We start from the raw sequence: 17,517 nt of genomic DNA, 5'->3' as shown, positions 1-17,517 counted from the left end.
CTGGCTTCATTCTATATATGATGGAAATGTATGTAGAAGATATCCGATTGTATTCAGCCCTCATCTATCCACAGTCAAGAAACAAAAATCACAGACAGAGAAACGCAGCCATACATGTCTTTATTCACACCATTCACCAGTCAAAACAACGCGTCTGCAATCCGGACATCAACAAACAGGCTGATTTCTCAAGCGCATTATTCACCCGTGATCTAGCCTAGCCCCTACTGTCACTTGGAAAAGTGATTCTGCCTCGTAAAGGCATTATTACTTAGCCAAATAAGATAAAGGCTTTGACTTGACTTGACTACATGCCAATTTCAATATGTATAATAAGAAACCTTCCTAATATTATCACAAGCCGATGAAATAGGCCTAGGCATATAAAGACCTATTGCTGAAAAGGTCACAATGATTATTGTTTGGAATTGTTTCCTGCACACAATCAAGAGTCAAATGAAATGAAGTAAGCTTGTGACTCAGTAACAGTTATCTTGGATACATGAAAATATGATATTATCGATCACTTTTTCAACACACAAGCCAGTTAATTACACCATGCACTGAGCAATCATAGTCACAGTATAGCGAAGTCACAACACAATATCTTTATATCTACGTAAGACCATGCTGATTTGATTCTATGGATAACATCCTACGGGAATTACAAAACTGATGTGAGTGTGAGAATACAAAAAGGTTTGGCCAAATAAACGTTGCCCTCATTATGAAATCTAAGTGGTCAGGAAGGTTGAACAAATGACTAAACACGCAGAGTATGGTATACAAAATAATAAATTATTCTTTTTTCACATCTTTTTTTACTTCGGAATTTTTTTTGGCATACTACGACATTACGAGGACATAATAATGTCTTTGGGCATCACTAACCGTTCTCCGAAATATTTTTTTTTACATTTATTGCATATATTTGCTATTTTTCAGCTGATCTGTACGATTTACAGGGGCAAAAACTTTTCTATCCGGACAAAATTGATGCGCGCGCGGATGTCAACGATATGATCAAATCAACATAGCCTATGACGGTGCGCTGGCAATACGTTTAGCGTACAATGTACTGACAAATATGTTTTGTCAAATCTCACACCGGAATACAAAAAAAGCAAAATACAAATATCCGGCACGCTCCGCACACAACACGCAGTATTTATATCACAGTAGATGAATACGAATTTTCAATCACAGCAATATGAGAATCTGATTATGTCGAAAAAATTTACCCAAGCTATTTTGTGCAATTTTAGAACAGAATATCATTATCGTCATTTGTTATCTTAAAGATTTTTTTCCGCAGGCTTTATATGTTTGGAATCCATATGGTTTGAAAGGAACTCGTCAGGGTGACTACCTAGTATAGAGCCTTTTAAAATGTCATCATCCTAGAAAGTACATTTGTACATGCAATTTATCTAGCCCAAAAGTCAAATGATCTACTCCTTTAAAAGGAACCATTTATGGTCCCATGATAGACATTTTAAATTTGAGCACATGAACTTCAGCATGTAAATTCTCATGCTGTCAATTTAAAAGAAACAGGAATGAAATTCGTGAACCCTTGTCAAAATTTTTATCACTCCGTTCTCCTTGGCCAGGACAGAGGCCCGTTCTACTCCGAGTGTACTTGGAAACGCGTGTGTAAACCCAGCCTTAACAATTTCCAAATATCGTGGGCTAAATGGGAGTTGTGACTGATTACATTTCACTGATAACTATTATTTTCTTGTGACTTGTACTTAACCCAGTCGGTATATGTATACAATAAAGATCGTCATCTTTCTCACCTCTACGACTAGTAATTGCCGACCTGGTCTACCTTGACTTGTCTATTACCATATCGCAAGCTAGGGTGCGAAATAAATCCAACAAAAGCCAAAAGCACGTGCACGGGTCACTCATTGTGTCGCGGAATCTCTCCAAACAGAGTTTGATTGAAAAGATTGTAACCTACTTCTCATATCCCGGCGAACGGAAAAAGGGGCATGTAACTGTAACCCCCAGAGCAATTAAGGACTGTTTGTTTTCCTGTAAATATTGAATAAACCATGCCAAATGGGAAAAAAGGTCACAGCCCTCCTAATCAACCTCTGCTTGGAGAGTAGATTATCCAAGAGTGCTCACCAACGCCCGACGTTCTATTGAAGGCTGAGTCGCCCCATGCCTCCGGTTAGGCGGCGAATCTCGTCGTCCTTCTTGATGTACTCGATGCAGGTTTGTTGCAGGTCCTCTGAATCTTTCTTCAGTTGGAGGCATTTCTTTTTGAAATAGCCGCTCCTGCAAGTGTTTGATAAGATGAATGTGTATTAGTTCGGTAGTAAATATGTCGACCGATACATTCATTTTGACACAATGTCAACAAGCGGTAAGTCGATCACAATAGCTCAATAATGCACAGGCGCAAGCTATACTAGTACAAACATGCATATCAAAAGAGAGGTTTCTGGAAATATTCTTTATTAAGGAATGTAGTAGGAAGACAACTGAAATTTTGCAAGGATTTAGTTGGTGTCGTTTGTAAGAAAACTATTTCAATGAATTCTTTCTCAAAGCAGAAATCTGTCCCATGTTAGTCTTGTTCCCTTATTTTACATCAGATTGCTTCGTTTCTTACCTGTGTACAAATCCACAACCTGTAACCATTAAAACTTCTCTATCTTGTATACAAGTTAAGACATACCCCTGGAATCGTGCAAATAACAATAAAGGTCGTATGAAATCAGTAATTCTTACCTCTCAAGCTTTTTCTGGTTTAAGGGTTTCTCAAATTTATCCAGGAGCCGATTGCTGTCTGTCGACAAGTCATTCAGTGTTTTTTTGCAGTCCGCAGTTATACACTTTATGATCGCAAAGGCATCGTCCAGTTGGCGGGAGACGAAGTCGTATGTCTCCTTCCACTCTTTTTGCTTCTCCTGTATGGGTGAATCGTCCGAAGTTGTCAGAGAGCCAAAAAAGTATCGTCTTATCTGTACGAAAAACACAATAGCTATTTAAGTAACAATGGATGCCGACGTCTTCCAAAACGATTTGTTTAATATTAAATATTCAAAATAGTATCAACTTATCTAATTCTATGTACATCTATTCGCTACACTTTAGTCACAATCTTATGTTGAAAACCTTATCTGGGAAATCTGGAAGTGCTTTGACACAACAGATGCCATGGCAATGTGTTATATCTATAATCACATATGTTACCAAGGTTTTAAGAGTACAACGGTTTTTACCATAGATACTCACAGAATCAGCAGCATACATCCCTTCTGCAAACTTGCTGCACAGGATCCCTATTCCTGCTACGATAGGGGCGCCAACACCACCCGTTGCAAAGCCTACCATGGCTCCTCCTGCAGCAAAACCCTTGGCTACTTTGGAGCTCATATCTGCAGATTTGGCTGAGGCATCAGCTTTCTCCCTTCCTCGCACCGCACCACCTGCAGCTTTCTCCTGGGCAGTCCTCAGTTTGTCCAAAATTTTCTTGAAGTTGTCCTTCACTTTTTCAATCTGCGAACAATAGCATATACAATTTTGTTACTATTTCATTGAAAGAGTTGTACAACAGATCGCTCCCTAAGTCAATACGGCCAACATTTTTCAATGAATTCGCTTACTTCCTTACTTTGCTTACTTGTAGGTCACATCACATACAGGTTCAGTTCTTATCTGCCTTGAGAAGGAAATAGTGTTTCCAACGTATGCGTACCTTGTCGTTGCCATCTTTCATTCTATCGATGCTCTTTTTCCAATCATGAAGGAGCTCATCTTCTTCGTCGGGTGCTAGGTCCTCCTGGGCCTCAGTTGTGAAAGCAGCAATGTCCCTGCCAAAGTTCTTCACAAGAAGAACATACACACGTGCCTCGTCCACAAGATCTGCAAAACTGGAAGGGAAATAATCATACCATATACTTGAATGTAGATTTGAATGGTACAGATGATTCCCCAGTTCACTATTCTAGACGGTGTGGAATTTGTTACCTGCGGCCAATCAGATGCGGCATTCTCAAAGATTAGGAAATTCTATTAAGGGTGTTCTGTCTTCACGATGTGTTGCAAGATTGTTGTGGTAACCCCCAATCAGTTTTGGTAATTTCTCATACTAGTAGCCTTCCATAACATTCTAACATAAAGGGCAAAGAGCAATGACAAGAATGACATAATTCTACCTGTCGCATGCGTTTTTGATGAGCTCCATCATCCCACTGAACTCTCGGCCTTCTGCTGATGACCATTCTGGTGCTGTAAGGTAGAATTCTCTGACTCGCTGGAATTCGTTGCGCCGTAGTGTCAGCTGTTGCATCTCCTGAATATTCTTTTTCAGACTCTTCTGTGTCTCTGCGACCTTGTCTAAACTTTCATCATAGTCTTTCTCACTAGCCATCTCCCTGTGCATTAACCTAAAGGAAATTATACTTTTCAAATACCGAAGTAGTACACTAAATTATTCACTGAATCTATAACAGCTACACAATTGTGACTTACATTTTTCTGTACAGAAAATCTGGTAGCAACATTTACGTTGCAAGTTGTGTTTTTGTCTGATTCGATGAAAACTATTGAACGTCAGGGTACAATACCGGGAACGAAATTTACCTTTCGACGCTTTACCTGCTTCACTTAACGGCTCTGGGTACAGTCAACATGAATCTTAGCTGAAATACTAATAGCAAACAATGGAAATTTCATACTAGAAACATTCCTAATGACAGCAGGTCTAGGGTTTTCAAAACTCCATGCAGATTTATAACGTGAACCCTTTTTATGTGCTCCATAGATTTTTTTGTGTGTGCCTAAAGTCAACAAAGAACGTTTCGAACCAAACCTGCTGCCTGCGGAAGGAAAACAAAATCGGTCTGCTATTTTTCTCTACTTCAGATTGTAATTAAGCATGCCAGAAGTCAAACTAGAACGGACGGTTTACAAAATTAAGTGTAACTCTGGTCTTTTGGGAGAAGCAAATAGCAGAACTTACTGGTCCCTTCGCTAGCTACTAGGTTTGTCTTACAGACAATATGGCTTGTTTGCCCTATGTGCTTTGTAGAGACACCAGACTTACATGTCCTATAAGGGTATTTTTTTACATTTAACAATGGCAGTCACCTACATTTCTGCTGGTAACAAAACTTAAATGTTTCGATCTCGTGGAGGTCAGGTGCGTGTGAGTGTATGCGTGTGTATGCGAGTGAGGGTGAGTCTGTCTGTGCGCGCGTGTGTGTGTGTGTGAGTGAGTGAGTGAGTGAGTGAGTGAGTGAGTGAGTGCGCGTGTATGAGTGTGCTTATATGTATGTACATGTGTGTGAGTTTGTGCGAATGAATGCGTATGTGAGTGCGTGTTTGAGTGTGCGAGCGTATGAGTGTGTGTGTGTGTGTGTGCGCGCGCGCGCGCGCGTGTGTGTGTGTGTGCGCGCGCTGCAATGATAGAGCTAGGAGGGACTTTCGGGGACCTGCAGCAAACGCAGAGTCTTGAGAGGGTGGCTAGGCTTTGGAAGCCTGATTTCTTTCACTTTTGCGCTCGCTGCTCGGCAACGGCACGTACGAAGTAACATGAAACTGCGTACGTCACACGTGGATAGGTAGATATGTTGTACAAAGCTAATGAGCCATCACAACCTCCAACTGAAGCTTAAGTTAAGCCTGTCAAAAATGCGGGTGGAAACAGGTTATAGTTGCTAGCTCATCAATATGTAAGTATTTACTGCATGTGGTAAAGCAAGTTCATCGATATCAGACCACAAGAGCATCAATTAAGATAGATGTCGGGACAACTCGGATGATATACTGATTCCCAATGAAAGCTGTTACAGTTTCACCACGCATACAATCACACATCAGCACATTTTTGCGGAGCACATACATTCCTTCTTTCTCCCTATCATAGTAGTAGTAGGAAATGAATTCACCGTATTTTGATTCGATAGTTCTATGAATAACTCAACAATCACCGTATGAAATCGGTCTTTTTCTCATTCTGAAATGATTCCTTTGAACATTTACTGTCAACAAAGGTTGCGTCATCTTTGAATTAGCATGGACATTTTGTGCTCCTGTTTACGTGTTTAAAGATTCCCCAACGGTTCCAGAGAACCAAAGCTTATATATCATGACCAAGGATGGATCTCAGCCTCGAAGTGTAGCAACGAGTACCAAAACTCTTTCATGGTAATGGGGATTTTCATATTGTTTGCAACATGTGAAAAAGATTTTGGTGACACGGGGTATAATTAATTGTACGGCTGTTGTGAAGTCTCGATTTATGATGAAAGCATGCCAAGAGCCAACAGTCAAATCATGGAATGAACTGTACAGGTTGACTTACCCTCGATCCGATCGGAGTAGAAAACAACCGACGCTTGCTGCACTCTTCGCCGGCAGACGTTACAAGAGAGGAGGCGGCCGAGCAAAATGAAGATGACAACAGAACTGGCTTGCACTGAACGTTCTGTGTACGTTCTCTTGCTTTTGGGCTCACCGTGGCGAGGATTTGTTGGTAGCTGTTGCTGGAGTTGCAAACTCGGGTTGTTATAGCTACTTACCCTGTGTGGGCGCCTCCACTGTTACGCTCATCCAATTAGCGGCTTATTGACACAAAGACCTGCATATCAAGTTCGTTTCGGGGAACGAAACTTTCAAGGGAGTCTGATCTTGGAAGGCCCTCGAGCTCGCTGCCCAAAGTGGGCGGCATTTATCTACGTGTCTTCTCAAAAAAGTAGTGTAGCTATATATTCCTTTGTAGAATGGTAACCACACCTCTTAGTCTTACACGTTTTGGTGATTATAAAATCGATTACATGGTCGGTTGATTTAATTGTAGTTTTAATAATAAAATGTCAAATCCATGAGAGCCAGTGGTCAATTTATTCAATTATCTTTTTCTGTAGCTATTGATAAAATGTAGTCTGTCTTTTGTGACTTGTAGTGGTCACCGCACGGGACTGGAAAAAAGTAGCATCGTTCTTTCGGATGGGGACGTAAAGCCGGTGGCCCCGTGTACGTCAAACCTCTGCAACACACTTATCAAGAAGAGTAGGGTTAAATCGATATACTTGACAAAAAATACGCGAGCCGTAGCGAAGCCGCATTGCATTGTTGGCTAACGAAAAAGCGTCAAGCTCCGTCTGAGGTTCGGCCGCTTCACTTTTTATCTTGCTTAAAGCTTGCAACTGTTCAAGCAAAGTATTCTATTGTTCTGAATTTGAGCCCGCTGAAGTCCCACGCACTATCATAAACATTCCTGTAGACGGAGGCGCTCGACCCATGCGTTTGCATGTTACGAGTAGATTAAGATTGGTCATTTGCCCCTTACTTTTGCGCCCATGCGCATATGAGTTCCTAGTCACAATGCAATGAGGCTGCAAGCCATGACTTAAATGTAGGGGACGCTCGTCTTATAATAGTTGAATCTAAGGTCTCTTTCGGTGTATAAGGCAGCAGCAATCTCCGTTTCACTAGCCCTTGGGCCACACAGTTGTGCAAGCACCTCAGCACGACGCTAATTCACTGGTAGTGGTGTGTGTTCAAGTCCCATACTATTTTTCTAAATGCTAAGCCACGTCAATTACTATATTTTCGTGACTCCGTCGGGGTTTGCACCCACGACCCCCCGAACCACCCACTTAGTGATTGCACGGGTTCGGCGCTCATTTCAAAAGGGTTGAATTTGCTGGGAATGTGACAAATGATAGGAATGATACGCCTTGCAATCCAAAACCTTCGTCTCTGACTCATTGTTTTACATGTTCACGTTTACAATGATGGATGTTTAAGGTTTTGCGTATGTCAACAACCTAGGTGTCTTAGTTTCACATGTATGAGTTTTCGCGTGGCCCCGCCACATGTGTACATGTGGAATCTAAGGTCTACTACTGGAAGTAACAGTAGCCTAAGGTAAGCACTGACAGTAGAATGGATTGAATTGAATGCCACGAGAGGGACTTCAAGCCTTGGAAGGTGTCCAAGCTGATTGTTAAAATCAATCAAGTTGAAAAGGTTTGTGGCAAACACCCACCCACACACCGTACTCCAGAATTACACCTGTTACGTTCCCCTGACCTCTGACCTATCCAACATGGCGTCTAGAGCCGACCATTTTTTCCGGGTTCTGAAGATATTGTTCTTATTTCTCGCGCTCCAGATCCCCCACTCCTCCTCCTTATACCAGTTCTCGCCTCAGGAGGTAGAAATGATTCTCCAAGACGCCTGTATCGTTGCCGGTGTGTTGCCGTTGGACGAGGCCGTGGTGTCGACCCTCGTGTCGCTGGAGAGGGCGTTTCGATACGAGGAGGGCGTGATGGTGGGAGTTATACACGGAGACTTCAGGTAGGTTTTTGTTACGATTAACGTTGGGAGATTGAGCTGTAGAACTGACGTTAAGATTTACAACATTTTTTACACATCGAATGTACTAGTTTTGTTGTTGTTGTTGAACAATGCCCATCACACAAGATATGATGATGATGATCACACATGTAAAGCAAGAAACGAAACCGTATGAATAGTGCAACAGCAACAGCTCCAGCTGTTGCATTACCACCAAACCTTCCCAAAGAAAATGGCCCAATACTTTTACCATCTATTCTTGCATGACGAATAGCAGTATTTGACTGTGAAGTAATTATTGGCAAGCATTATAAGTCGTTCTATCATTTTACAGACCAATCCAACATACATTTGTACAACTATTTCATTTGGGTATACTAGTACTGTAAATCTATTTTTGCAGGAACTTAATTTTGCAATAGAAGGGGAAAGGAGGTTTTCACAGCTTTTAAGATCCCAGTATAAATGATCCTTTTAGTGTGCGTGAATAATTTGATTAGTTTTTTGTTTTTACAACCAAGATTCTGTAGTGTGGTGATGCATTGGAGATGCAGCATCATGAATCAATGGTGGACAGGTCACCGCACACAAAAAAAGCAAGCAGTAAGTTAAACTCAATTGTGATTTTTTTTTCTTCTGGCTGAACACCCAGATGGGAGACAGGTGAGAAACTGAAGTGGGCAGATGAGAGAAAACTTCAAGGTGAGCCTAAGGACGTGGCTTTCTTCCCTCGGGCGGCCGCGCAGAGGAACTGTCTCATCCTGCCCCCCAAGGTCAAACCAAGGGCACATATCTACACAGAGTCAAGGTCTCCCGAGGTCATGATGGAGTTCCTAAACCAGAACTGCAACACTTACAGGTGGGGATATTATGATTCTATAAAAATGGTTAATTAATCGAACAACATAAAACACCAATGCACGCATCATCAGCTTTAACTGTTACTTTTCAGATACTTCTAAGAAAAGAAATAGGTAAAAAAAGATAGAAAAACAAGAGGAAATAGAAATCACAAGATCTTTTTATCTGCTTTCGTTGCTACTGTAACACTAACAGTACTTGTGGATTGCAATGGTAGCATATCATTATGAAAGCAAGGCAATGTTAGATGGCAGACTTCGCCCCCTTTACCCATGCTGCTTGCAAGTATGTCAGAAACACGGACAGACTGACTTACACACACACACAAACACACACACATAGACAAACACACACAGACAGACAAACACACAGACATGCAGACGAACACGAAACAACATTTTACTCCCTGGGTTGAACTTGAAGTAAAAAGAGCTGTTAGACTTGCATGTTACACAATGCTAAAAGTCCTTGTAGTTGAATGATAGCCAATCAGCACCAAGGAGAGGTACTTAGTACAGAGTAGCAGATCTCATATTTTTGTTTGGAGAGATGTACCTTGTAAGATATAGCTGCTGAAAAAATGCTGTCTACTTTCTGTAATGTCATTCTATTGTTTCTTGATATCTTGATTGTTTCTTCCTATTTTCATTTCATAGAACTCTTGAAGGAAACCTCTCTTTCCAAGGCCTCCATAGAGAAGAAATCCTGGAGAACATCTTCCATGTGTCTGATGTCAGCAGTTTTACCATGGGTGTCAAGTTTGGTCTGACCAACACAACAGAACAGTGCATGGTCAACAGCCACACAGCGCCTACAGAGGCTGAGACCTGTGGTTTACATGAGGGTTTTCAAAGCCATGATGACTTTAGGACTGTTAGAGGACACCAAAACTCAGAGTCTGTGACACTTGATGTTGAAAATAGTGGGGGAGAAAGAATGGAATTGCCCAGTTCAGGAAAACAGAAAGTTTCGGACAGAATAGTAGAATGTGAGAGAATATCCATGCCCACACGTGCAGAATTCTTCCACAACTACGTCAAACATTCGCGGCCAGTCATAATCACTGGGGCAATGGACCAATGGAACGTCTTCGAAAAGTGGTCCAATGAATTCCTCAGGGAAAGATTCGGCAAGGAAGAAGTCCACATAAAGCTGACGTCTGGAGGGGAGTACGAGGGAGTGGAGGACGCCTCCCTGTGGGAGGATTTTGGTACGTTCCAGATCCCCCGCCAAGTCCGAGACAAGTTGCCGTTCCCGGATCTGGTCGTGGTGCGGCCGGCAACCTTGAACCTGAAGTTTGGGAAGTTCCTTGCCATGATAGAAGAGACGGCGAGGTCAGAGGTGAAGAACATGTCGGCATACCTGGAGTACTCGTCGATTCCACAGTACATGCCATCCTTAGAGGCAGACATTCCTGGTAATTAGTAAATCAGCCCGTTAAGCTGCACATCTTATGATATTGTGGGTCTATGACTTGAAAGGGGACAGTAATACAAACACAGGGTATTGTTAAAGAGAAATAGAAAATTTGGTTCACATTACAGCATTTTTCACTCATTCAGTATTTTACTGAGTCAGCATACTTCCCATTTCCTTGACATGATTTTCTCATCCAGCCATGTCAGCTTTAGCCCCAGGGTCCCCAATGGTGGCCTGCTGCCAGCATAGGAAACCATAGTGGGGAGCAACTCAAAAGATAACATTGCTGAATGCCAGGCATGAAAAAAACAGATTGCATATCAATTTCAGACCATAAAGACTTGATGGTTTGAATGACTTCACTGCTAATGTACTTGTTTAAAAGAAATAGGCTGTTTCTAAAGTTGTATTGATTACAACATTGTATTGTCAATGTTGGTTGTATGTTTAAGTCCTTTTTTGTTACTTTCAGGTTTCCCGTTCGTGAATAATCTGCTGACTAGGCGACACCTGAACATGTGGCTCAGCGACGGCAACACTCTCGGCAAGCTGCACTTTGACCCCTTTGACAACCTACTGTGCCAGGTAAGACATTATAACAGATACGGTGCAGGTTTAGATTTCCAAACTTACTGTACAGATTATCAGATTGTCTCTTTTGGGGTGGGGTGTGATCGGCTTTCTTTTGATACAATGCGATGCATGCAGCCTGTCCAATTGATTATGAACTGTTGTTGCATGTTTTCTTTTCTGTCTTCGGCCCATACTTAATGTTCTTTTGAACACATACAGACTGAGTACAGGATGGTTTAGATTTCTTACTGCGCAAACTCTGTTCCTACAATATCCCACCTATCTCTTTTTCTTTTGGTGCGTGATCTAGCTTTCTGCTTATGGCAGTCTAGCCATTTGATTTTGAGTTGTGGTTGCATACTTTTTGTTATCTTTGACCCTTTTTGTTCTTTTCCTCCCTTCTTGTGATTGACTCCCCCTTTGTCTTATGGCACATTCCACCATTGGAGGTGAAGTGTTGCTGATTGGCTGTTGGATATATGAATCAAACTTTCAGGACCAATCAGAATTCAAATTCAGTCACAATTGTTCGAGCAACCATTATATATGCACAAAATATATTCAGATCATTTGATTGTTAGAAGCTTGTCCTAAAACATTGATTAAACAAAAAAAATCTGAAACAATTGTAAATGTTTATTCATTCATTTATTCGTTAATTGATAATATCATCCTAAAAACACAATCTTTCTGACTTGTGCTGCTTGGAAAATTGTAAACAAATCATGGAAAAGAAAACAGTGTCATTTGATTGGCCCATTCTTGACCAATGAGAAGTATGGAAAGGGTGACACTTCATCTTTGATGTTTATTTGTTTGTTGGTGGACTTGTTTTTCCCCTCTCAGCACAGTAAACAAGCGACCCTGTTACGCTCCTGATGGTGAACAACTCAACTGCAGAGGTCTGTTCTAGTGAAACAGCATGCCCAATCACATGATTTCTGAATTATCTCAAATACTATTTATATTTAGCTTTATAACCTCTCCAAGCATCAACCATGAGTTTGACCTTACAATTTACAGAAGGGAAAAATTTGTTGTCCATGTTCACACTTACTACTGTAATACATTTAAGAACCATAACAGTGTGTGACCTCAACGACATGAACCTGAGTTCACTTATATCCCAATTTGATGCATACTTGAGGGGCAGTGATTGGGCTCTGTGTGGTCCAAATTCATGTCAGTCGTGGCCGCGTTGGTATGTATTTCTTAACCCATGCAAGTTTACACCCAACACTGTTACATTCCCCAGATAAGTGGGAAGAAGGAGGTGATCCTGTTTGAGCCCCACGACAACACCAGGCTGTACGAGGCACACATCCCCGAGGCAATCCTGGGGTTCAACAACAGGACTGGGAAGTTCCGCAGGAAAACCCTGCTGGATAGTACATCCATGGTCATGTCTCCTGTGGACATCCTCAAGCCAAACTTTAAGGTATTACGTAGAGATAAAAGTTTAATAATCTAATTTGAAACTGGACTTCTTGTTTGACATACTCTTAAAACTGCATACAGGGAAAGGGTAAGAATGCTCTCGTTTTCCGTGACCCCTCCACTTCCACTTCGACGTTGTTGAAAAGCGGCCTGTGTGGCCGAACAAGCATTTGAAAGTAAATGAAGGCTTTGATTTCGCTTTGGCTAATACTGTAATAGCATTAGGAACAGTATGTGTCATTTGTTTGTTCCTTACACAGAGGTTCTCTAAGTTTGCTGAAGCCGTGCCTGTGAACTGTACTATAGAGGAGGGAGAGGTGCTGTACATGCCGGCACACTGGTGGCACCTCTGTATAACACTGTACTATTTGTTCCTTACACAGAGGTTCCCTAAGTTTACTGAAGCCGTGCCTGTGAACTGTACTATAGAGGAGGGAGAGGTGCTGTACATGCCGGCACACTGGTGGCACCTCTGTATAACACTGTACTATTTGTTCCTTACACAGAGGTTCCCTAAGTTTACTGAAGCCGTGCCTGTGAACTGTACTATAGAGGAGGGAGAGGTGCTGTACATGCCGGCACACTGGTGGCACCTCTGTATAACACTGTACTATTTGTTCCTTACACAGAGGTTCCCTACGTTTGCTGAAGCCGTGCCTGTGAACTGTACTATAGAGGAGGGAGAGGTGCCGTACATTCCGGCACACTGGTGGCACCTCTGTATAACACTGTACTATTTGTTCCTTACACAGAGGTTCCCTAAGTTTGCTGAAGCCGTGCCTATGAACTGTACTATAGAGGAGGGAGAGGTGCTGTACATGCCGGCACACTGGTGGCACCTCTGTATAACACTGTACTATTTGTTCCTTACACAGAGGTTCTCTAAGTTTGCTGAAGCCGTGCCTATGAACTGTACTATAGAGGAGGGAGAGGTGCTGTACATGCCGGCACACTGGTGGCACCTCTGTATAACACTGTACTATTTGTTCCTTACACAGAGGTTCCCTAAGTTTGCTGAAGCCGTCCCTGTGAACTGTACTATAGAGGAGGGAGAGGTGCTGTACATGCCGGCACACTGGTGGCACCTCTGTATAACACTGTACTATTTGTTCCTTACACAGAGGTTCCCTAAGTTTGCTGACGCCGTCCCTATGAACTGTACTATAGAGGAGGGAGAGGTGCTGTACATGCCGGCACACTGGTGGCACGAGGTCCAGTCTTACCCCAGCTCCACTCAGCATAGGAATCTCGCCATCAACTTTTGGTAAGTGGACGTCTTACCATGTGTAGCATACTGTTTTATCTCAGTTTCCTGTCCTATTTCTATTGCTTGAGACCAAAAACTAAACCCATCAGGTGTATAACACTCAAGCAGCTTGTAAGGAGTCTATTATATAAGTCATCATGTTGAATTGTATCCTGCCACTTATGAAGCATGTTCCCCCTTCATGTTGCCCTGTTGTGCAGGTATGAGCCGTTCCTGACCAAGGAGTTCCCCTGTCAGACCTGCAGCTTGGATGTGAACCCACACTATAGGCACCTGCTGGGCTGACCTTCAACCTTTAACCTAAGACTCTACACTAATGACAACCTGCTGGGCTGACCTTCAACGTTTGGCCAATGATCGAACGCTACAGGCGCCTCTTAGGATGACCTTCGACCTTTACGCTATTACCCCACATTACAGGCACCTGCTATAGGATGACCTTTAATATTTAAGATCCCATGGCACCAAACCACCTACAACTCAATGATTGAGTTTGACAATCTATTGAAAATCATGAGATTATATTTCAGTGTTTAGTCAAGAATATCAGATTTGATCTGTTGATTGCCATACTGTTATATTATTGTCGATGTTGTGGCTTTAGTTAGCTGGTGTATGTATAGCCCAGACAGAGATGTAGATATTTGTTGTAAAAGAGAGTACATGTATATCTAAGAGAAAGTTTATGTTGGTGTGTTGTACGCCGAATGGCGGTTATACCGGCTATATAGATACAGATACAGATATGTTGGCATAAGGTGATGTACACTATAGAGTTTACTTCATGGAAGTTGCCTTGTAACCTGTAGATTTAATCTATGTTGAACATATTCATATTGTAAATTCTATCAGATTCTATGCTAGCCACAGTTATGCAGAAAGACAATTCTTGTTGCAAGAAAGGCCATGATGCTTTTCCAGTTCATGCAGTGCTGATATTATTGACAGTAAGACAGTTCAGTTGTAAGTTATCTTATTTCTATGTATTGCAGCACATATTCAAGGTGAATGGACCTAAGTCCTAAATGGATCAATATTTATACATATCTTTAAGTTCAAGAGAAAAAAGACATTGATTCAGTTACACATGTACTTGGCTTGTTCTACATTTAGTTAATTTAACCATTATCACGCTGAAGTAGCCATTTGGCACCCAGTTCTCTATTGGTAACAGAGTTAGGCAGCAGGGAGAAGGTTAAAAGAATTGCAGCAAAATGTCATCTCACATTGCAATTGTTGGACTCTGTTACAAATTAGATAAGAGAGAGACAAAACTTTGCAAAATGGCAAATAAATAATAAGCATTCAGTCTTTACACTTAGCAAGCGCTCTTTCATTCATCTTTGTGTGTATACAAGCTTCGACTTTATGCCCATGTCTGTGTAGATTCCAAACTGGCAGAATCGCAGGTTAGATCCCAATCAGTCTTTAGATTTTAAGACATTTGCTTAAAAGACAGAACTTTTCAACTTTTTTTCGATGTTGATCACTTTAGATCAACGAAATGATTTGAAACTCGGGATGTACAAATGGGAGACCACCTTGACACGTTCCTGGCATGCTGATCTCTATCAAAAGAGATCTAGATATTCTGATTGGCATCTCTACTGGCAGAGTCATACATTCTGTGAGATTGAAATCTTTACCCTGGCATACGTGTGTATATAGCTAAATTAGTGTCCCCGTGGCGCAAGCGGTAACGCAACCCCGCTGCTTCGCCATCTGGATAATATTCCGTGGATCCTAGGGCCCGAGTTCGATCCTAGGGGTCGACTCCAGCTCGGGCATGTTTTAAGGGATTGCATTCGTCATTTCGTATGGTGACGTAAAGCTGGCGGCCCCGTGTATGAGGGAGCTTCGGGCATTAGCCTCAAGCGTCCTCACAATGGTTAAGTCATTGGTTTTACCCTTCCAGCCCAATTAACTGATACCCAGAATTTTATGTATTATACAAGCTTGCTGAGTGGTTATTTCCTCAAATTTTCGGCAAAGAGTGGTGCACCATATCAGGTAGATATCTCCAAACGATATTGGTTTTACAAACAGCCTTCAGATATTAAAATATTAATATGATAAGGACTTCTTAATTTTGTGACATTCAAGTCCCCTGTAGGCCTTCAAGGTACACATTTTCCAGAAAAAAATAGTATCTATGTGTTCAGTATGGATTACTCTACAACACTGCAGTGTAATTACAGGTACAACTATGGTAATAAGAATTTTTTTTATTAATATCTAAAAAAAGTTTACAAAAATGGCAGGATTGGAATATTCATGAACACCTAGCTAAGTACTCGAAATCTGCACCACCATGTTTAGACTGCTATCTTTTTTCTAAATTTTGTCTACTTTCCAAATAGGTATTTTTCTACACAAAATATTGTTTTATGGGAGCCCACAAGCTAGAAAAAAATAAGATGTCTAAAATCTAACTTTTGCCTTCTCCAGAGGAGAAAAACGATCTCTTTGTTGGTATAAGTGAACAATACAGCTAATCAAGGTGTTTACATAGCACCCTGACGGCAGGATTGCAGACTACCTGGGAAGAACGATAGCCAGTTCTCAACTTGTTCACACCTACCTGGCAGTACCTGGTATGCGCTAGACAGCTAATTGTTTGGGTTTAGAAGCAATAAACAATTGTTTTATGTAAGCTCTTTTAAGGATTAGAATCCAAAGATAACAAGAATTTCACAACTTCAAACTTATCATAACCAAACATATCCAAACATTTTGGGCATCTCCATTCAAATCACATTAACGTATCTAAGTTCTTTTCATTTAATTTACAAGCTTGCTGAGTTGCACTTTATTCACCACCACCAATTTTTACAACCAAAAACAAAATTAAGTTTAAATCATAAAATTGGAGCAATACTTGAATTGAAAGCAACATTACAGAAGCGATACAGCATTGCAAACAAATATTAACTACCTGTGACCAAGGAGCTGTGACAAATAGGTGCATAAAGTAAGAATTATAACATCATAACATACAAAACAAAGTTCTTTTACTGACACTTATACAAGACTGGGATCTAAAAGTGTTTACATTTTTCTCCAGACAAAAAAGAAATGGATTGTGAAAAAAATCCCCATAACTATTTATCAAACTCAAGCCTCGCGTTCAATTTGACTCCACTCGCTAACAGACAGCTTTCAAATAACTAACGTGACCGAGTTTTTTAGTGGTTTTCTGATATTTTTTTAACAAAAGCAATACGTAATATTTTGTCATACGCTGGCTCAATACACATTTAGCTGAATACTTCCCAGACATGTCAAACACACCCTACTTCACACTCCACAGGGTGCCAGGTAGTCACTCTCGGCACCCCTCATGCAAAGTTTTCACAATAGGCGGAGTGGCTGCAATTAGTGAACAATGGGGAGAATCTGTGAAAATTGGGGTCAAAGGTACTATGTGTTGCTAGGTCAGCCAACACCCACTTCTTCAGGGACCTCCCAACATGACTTAACCATTGTGAGTCAAACCTCTGCACGTGAAAGAACCCAACACACTTATCGAGAAGAGTAGGGGTGACCCGGTGTGCTTGGCCAAAAACGCGAGCCGTAGCGAAGCCGCATTGCACTACCACTAGCTACTTGAAAAAGCATCATGCTTCACCTCA

General features: G+C 41.4%; 2 protein-coding genes across 3 annotated transcripts; one reads left to right on the top strand and one right to left on the bottom strand.

Moving 5' to 3' along the window:
- Window positions 1-113: 113 nt before the first annotated feature.
- On the bottom strand, window positions 114-6,504 carry LOC136429755 (uncharacterized). 2 transcript variants are annotated; one of them, XM_066419711.1, is made up of 5 exons: window positions 4,179-6,504; window positions 3,719-3,893; window positions 3,256-3,519; window positions 2,749-2,981; window positions 114-2,292 (listed from the first exon to the last, which is right to left on the bottom strand). In XM_066419711.1, exons 1-5 carry the CDS (start codon window positions 4,403-4,405, stop codon window positions 2,154-2,156), a joined length of 1,038 nt encoding a protein of 345 aa, XP_066275808.1. In that variant the 5' UTR covers window positions 4,406-6,504; the 3' UTR covers window positions 114-2,153. The 2 variants fall into 2 exon arrangements, with proteins under 2 accessions (XP_066275808.1, XP_066275810.1); XM_066419713.1 differs by having other exon boundaries at window positions 2,749-2,927.
- Window positions 6,505-8,061: 1,557 nt separating this feature from the next.
- Window positions 8,062-14,935, top strand: LOC136429753 (uncharacterized). Its single transcript, XM_066419709.1, has 7 exons — window positions 8,062-8,328; window positions 8,981-9,187; window positions 9,846-10,606; window positions 11,081-11,193; window positions 12,437-12,619; window positions 13,617-13,882; window positions 14,086-14,935. The coding sequence occupies exons 1-7, from the start codon at window positions 8,078-8,080 to the stop codon at window positions 14,168-14,170; spliced, it is 1,866 nt and encodes a 621-aa protein (XP_066275806.1). The 5' UTR covers window positions 8,062-8,077; the 3' UTR covers window positions 14,171-14,935.
- Window positions 14,936-17,517: the final 2,582 nt, after the last annotated feature.

This window comes from Branchiostoma lanceolatum, chromosome 3, assembly GCF_035083965.1.
Source record: "Branchiostoma lanceolatum isolate klBraLanc5 chromosome 3, klBraLanc5.hap2, whole genome shotgun sequence".
In the NCBI taxonomy this organism is placed as follows: domain Eukaryota; kingdom Metazoa; phylum Chordata; class Leptocardii; order Amphioxiformes; family Branchiostomatidae; genus Branchiostoma; species Branchiostoma lanceolatum.
Note: the sequence above shows the minus strand (reverse complement) of the source record. Positions and strands in the feature narration are given on the sequence as shown.